Below are 6,000 nucleotides of genomic sequence, written 5' to 3'. Positions count from 1 at the left end.
ACATTTATATTAATTTAATTATTTAAATATACTGAAGGACAGAATATATGCCTCGCACTCAAGCGCACACATAAAGCTTGCCACAAAGCACTGGCAAATGTAATGATTATGAATGTGTCGGGAAAAATAGCAAGTTTGTATCAGTTTATTATTATAAAATAATGTTTTGATTTTGATTTCAGTGTCTGCTGAAGTTGATGACACTGTCTCACCATCTCCGCAGTAAACGCGCCTATAGAGAGAAATGCACCTTTCATATGGATTACATAATCTAAGAGTATTTGATTTCGATTCGAATTGGTTCATTTAAAAGTATACGTTTCAAGCTTTCTATAGATATACTTTTGTCTGTGAGGCAAATATGCTGAGTTTCACTTCATTTATGTGACGCGCTGCTGTTCAGGGAGACTGAGATGGCTGAAAGCACATCCTGTTTACTTTCATTATTTTACAAAAGCACAACGTTTTGTTGTTATTGTGAGTGTACACAAATAATAGTACAGTTTGGAATGATGTATTACTCTTATCTGTATGACAAAAAAAAAAAAATCGCCTCCATGTCGTGCAGTAAAATGTGCTAATACATCAGTTTCACACTCCGCACTTGGATATATAGCGCACATTTATCTAGGTTAACGTTAGAGCGAGCAGCCAAGTAAAGTTGCTACTACTTACATGTTTCAAATGATAAGCCATATTTGAGGTAGATGGATGAGGGGTGAAAGTTTGGATTTCCCTCCCGACATATTGTAATTTCTACAAGGACCTGCTGTTAATGATCTGTTCCTCACAGACTGTGTGATTTTGTTACTTCCTGTGGATGTTTTTTTTTTTTTTTTTTTTTTCTGCGACTACCCGAAATCTTGGTCAACTAATGCCACATTCCAGACAACCCGTAACCCATGTATTTCCAACCTTCTACCCGTGAAAGTGCACTGGAACGGCAGACAAACCCATGACTTCCCACCCGTGAACTCGTACTAGATCGATGTACTCCCAGTTACGCGCTCTGGCGTCACATAGCCCACGAAACAACAATGACCTACGGATGCGGTGTTTATGCGAGTGCACGGTAAAATAACATAAAAAATAAGCAACTTTAGTGATAGAAATAATTGTAAATGAGCATAAGCCCTGTACGGTCCGCCATGCATGTTTGTTTACACTCAGGCAGTTTGGCTTGACTTGCCTGGAACGCTACAAAGTCGTGAGTCGCGGTTTGAAGTCGTACTTACGGGCTCAAAAACCTGCATGGAACGCAGCACAAGCTTCTTCTAGTTGACTAACATTTAGTTGACTATTAGGGGGCGGCCCTAGTTTTTAATTAAATTATGCTGTTTGCAATGCATCATGGGATTGTAGTTCTTTCCATCACTAAAGCCATTGAAGTCCTCCTGAAATCAAAATTTAAGTGTTTAAAGGGTTAGTTCACCCCAAAATGAAAATTCTGTCATTTATTACTTACCCTCATGCCGTTCCACACCCGTAAGACCTTTGTTAATCTTCAGAACACAAATTAAGATATTTATTTTAGTTGAAATCCGATGGCTACGTGAGGCCTGCATAGGGAGCAATGACACTTCCTCTCTCAAGATCCATTAATGTACTAAAAACATGTTTAAATCGGTTCATGTGAGTACATTGGTTCAATATTAATATTATAAAGTGACGAGAATATTTTTGGTGTGCCAAAAAAAACAAAATAACAACTTATATAGTGATGGTCGATTTCAAAACACTGCTTCAGGAAGCTTCGGAGCATAATGAATCAGTGTATCGAATCTGCTGTTCAGAGCGCCAAAGTCACGTGATTTCAGCCTTTGGCGGTTTGACACGTGATCTGAATCATGATTCAATACACTGATTCAGGATTCAGGAAGCATCGGATCATAAGTGAATCATTGTGTATCGAATCTGCTGTTCAGAGCACCAAAGTCACGTGATTTCAGCCATTGGCAGTTTGACACGTGATCTGAATCATGATTCGATACACTGATTCATTTGTGCTCCGATGCTTCCTGAAGCATTGTTTTGAAATCGGCCATCATTATATAAGTCGTTATTTTGTTTTTTTGGCGCACCAAAAATATTCTCGTCGCTTTATAATATTAATATTGAACCACTGTACTCACATGAACTGATTTAAATATGTTTTTAGTACCTTTATGGATCTTGAGAGAGGAAGTTTCATTGCTCCCTGTGGAGGCCTAACGGAGCCATCGGATTTAAACTAAAATATCTTAATTTGTGTTCTGAAGATTAACGAAGGTCTTACGGGTGTGGAACGGCATGAGAGTGAGTAATAAATGACAGAATTTTCATTTTTGGGTGAACTAACCCTTTAAGTACGCAGTCTGGTATCTTTGTATTTTTGTCCAATTTCAAATAATTTTTTGCTTCAAATCAAATTTTGTAGTGTTGTGATTAACCTCGTAGCTGATTGGCTCGGTTCATGGCTTATAACGCTTTAATGAAGACTATTCTGGAATGCCCTATGGGAGAAATGAATGGAGAAAATACTTACGGAAACAACGCTGCTGAAAAAGTGTTGCACTCTTTTGAGATGGTGTCTCCATTGGAGGGATTTTCTCTTCTCTTCTTGATTGATTGATTGATTAATTCGTTGAAAATGTCATGTCGTTGATGCAATTTTGAATCTTTTTTTAACCTACTGACAAGCCGTAGTGGTGCGTTCAGTTCCACCGCGGCTGACTTGAACTGCCATGAACTTCAGGAGCTCAGACAGGCATGTGTGAACACGTGATTATGAAGCAGTGATTCACAGGAGAACCACGAACATGTATTTGGTCCTGAGAGCTTTCACACTGCTAATTGTGATGATCTTGTGTGTCATTTTGAAAGGACAATGGTGCTCCATTTATAGTTTTGGCCTTTGATTCTTTTGCAGCAAGGGATGAACAAGGACACGTTTATAAATGCCGTCACTGCTACAGCATACCAGGCAGCAACAAGCACAAAAGGACAGTGAGAGATGTGCAGGTGAGTTTCATTGTATTTCATTTTATTTTAGTGATTCTGACACCTTTCTTTATTATGATTTCTATTTCAGTTTTGCAGGTGAGGTCTCCTGGAAGACACAAAAAGAGTAGCTGGATTTGGGAATACTCTCCTGCCTACATATATTGCATTATAGGTACAGATTTAAAGGGAAACAATTCCTAAAGATTTTTTGTGAAAAAGTTGCTATAACCCAAATGAAATTCTTCCATGGAACTAGAGGGCTGTCAAGTGCCAATATAACAAACAGACCAATAAAACGATCATAAAAGTGTCTGTATGACTTGTGCGCTGTATTTCTGGAGCTTTGTGTGAGGAGCATACAGAAAATTAAAGGGATAGTCCACCCAAAAATGAAAATTCTGTCATCATTTGCTCAACCTTATAATGTTCCAAACATATATGGCTTACTTTCTTCTGTGGAAAACAAAAGAAGATATTTTGAAGATTGTTGGAAACTAAACAGTTTTGATTCCCATTGATTTCCGTTGTATTTTTGTCCATAAAATGGAAGACAGTGGGAATCAAAACCACAGAAAAAAAAAAAGTGGTGAGTAAATGAGTAATTCACTGAAAATCCTTTTCCGATCTTTTCAATGAAGCCGTTCACAAAACTGCTGAGATTGATTTGTTTATAAATTGGACTGATCTGCAATTTAGCTCACAAGTCATATGGATTGTTTTTATATTTGTATAATCATTGTCTATCATTTTTGAGCTTGACATCCCCATATTGTATAATTGATCTCCCATTCCATGTCTCTCTGGGATTAATAGATTATGTTTCTTCTAAATGTTGCTTTCTGTTCTGCTAGTAGAGGCCTGTTTAGTGCCTAAAACACAGATATGTACGTTTATCATGGGAAACAGTTCTTACACTTCGGCTTGACAAACTTGCACTACTGGTCCTGCAGAGTAATAATTCCACTCTTTTTCTCATGCTGCTTTCCTTCTCCTCCGGTGCTGTATACAAAAATTAGTCCCACATTATATTAAGTGGCCTTAACTACTATGTACTTACATCAAAAAATAAGTACAGTGTACTTATTGGGTTCATACTGAATTGCAAAACACTTTTGCTGCTATTGAGGTGGGATACGGGTAAGGTTAGGGAAAGCTATGGGATATGGGTAGGTTTAAGGGTAGGGGTTAGGTGTAAGGGATGGGTCAGTGTAAATATAAATGTAATTACAGAAATTAATTACATGCAGGTGTTTTTAAACTATAAGTACAATGTAAAAACATGTATGTACACAATAAGTGCATTGTATCAAATGATTAATTTAAATGTAAGTACATAGTAGTTAAGGCCACTTAATATAAAGTGGGACCCTAAAATTCTGGTCATATTGGTAAATTAAGCAATATTTTACAACATAATACAGTACATAATGGTTAAAGCTAAATGTTTTTATGTTGCAGTTAAAACCTTCAGTATAATTGATTCACTTTTTTCCATCTTCTTGACATCCCATAAATTGTTCAGAGGTAGGGTTAGGAATGAGAACCAGCACGTTTTTTTTTTTTTTTAAATAAATAAATAAATAAATAAAATAAGCACTTCCCTACCAGAACTTGACCAACCTTCAGCATTGAAATGTGGTTGAAACTGTTTTACACTGTGTCCTAACCAAACGTGATGCCACGACACGATAAAAGGCGATAAAAGACACGATTCGCGGCTGGAACAACAACATACAGTGTATGACAGTGATAATCTCAGGTACTGATTATGTGCTTTATTTAATGTTAAAAGCATCTAATGTGAGTTTGAATATCATTTTGTGTGATCTTTATAGCCATACTGAAAGCAACAACCGATAGTTCACCTCAGATCTTGAAAATAAATGAAAGGAAACAAGAACTGTCAAGTCATTGAAGCATATTCTATGACTAAGATTGTTTCAGTCACTCAGTATGTATTTTTAATAATGTTAAAATGGTGTAATATTGATTAATTTGATTATGTAGCCTACTTATCCATTTCGTTACGAGTGCAGTTAGAGACTCCGCCTACACGCTCTTCTGATTGGCTGTGGTTTTTGATTGATTTTGTCACGTCTGGTGTGGACAGACAATACACAGTGTAATATTAATGTTGTTAAATGGTTAACAAAATACTTTCAATACTGAAATTTAAACAACATCTGTACAAAAGTAAGAAAATATTGCAGTATCAGCATTGATTTGATTTGCAAAAAGGAAATGAAATTCAAGAGTCATTCAGATCCTGATTCTTTTATGATGCTAGATTTTGAAATCTTTTTTGAAATAATTGCTCTATTTTGAAATCTGAAATAATATTATGGTTTGTCAACTGGCTGCTGAGAGCAGTAAATGCAAAATTAATTGTTTTCCAGATATATTTTGATTTCCATCCCTTTTTATGGACAGATACATATATCACACACATTAACCAAATAGCAAACGGAACAGCCTTTCTGTTTGCTATTTGGTTAATGTGTGTGATATTGTATTTTGTGAATATTATTTTTATTTGAATTCAGTTTGGCTGGATTGTGTTTAAAGTGCTTCTCTGCTTATGGGAAAATGTCTAAATAATTTTATTATGTTGGAATATAATAGACAGGCAAACAGAAAATTGTCAAACAAAGAAATGATATTTTTGTATTAAAATAATAAATATGGCTGTGTAAAATTACATTTGGCATCTGCAATAGCAAAAATGTGCATTTTTATCTTGCATAAACTCTGTATTTCTGAAATAAAAGTACAATCCAACAAGAAATGTTTTATGGTATGTTACCTTTATAAGTATTTTTAACTGTGTATATTACACATAAATGTACTGAAATCATGACATGTATTGTTTAGTAATTGTCAACTAGTATAAGAAAATCCTGTCAAAGGAATCATGCATTTTTGAAAGCTCAAGAAAAGCTTTAGTATTGTCTTATCACACAGACGAGTCATACTTAACTTCATACTTGAAAGTGATCATTTGTGTGTGTTTGCTTGGAC

General features: G+C 35.6%; 1 protein-coding gene across 1 annotated transcript in view; it reads left to right on the top strand.

The window, feature by feature from the left end:
• The window catches only part of LOC125260257 (plakophilin-1), a 41,580-nt gene extending 37,448 nt beyond the window's left edge, over nucleotides 1-4,132 (top strand). The window contains 2 exon segments of the mRNA XM_048178532.1: nucleotides 2,909-3,000; nucleotides 3,071-4,132. Coding sequence (XP_048034489.1) covers nucleotides 2,909-2,989 — 81 coding nt within the window. The 3' untranslated portion in view covers nucleotides 2,990-3,000; nucleotides 3,071-4,132.
• Nucleotides 4,133-6,000: the final 1,868 nt, after the last annotated feature.

Source organism: Megalobrama amblycephala, linkage group LG24, assembly GCF_018812025.1.
Source record: "Megalobrama amblycephala isolate DHTTF-2021 linkage group LG24, ASM1881202v1, whole genome shotgun sequence".
NCBI lineage: Eukaryota > Metazoa > Chordata > Actinopteri > Cypriniformes > Xenocyprididae > Megalobrama > Megalobrama amblycephala.
This window is presented reverse-complemented; position numbering and strand designations above follow the sequence as displayed.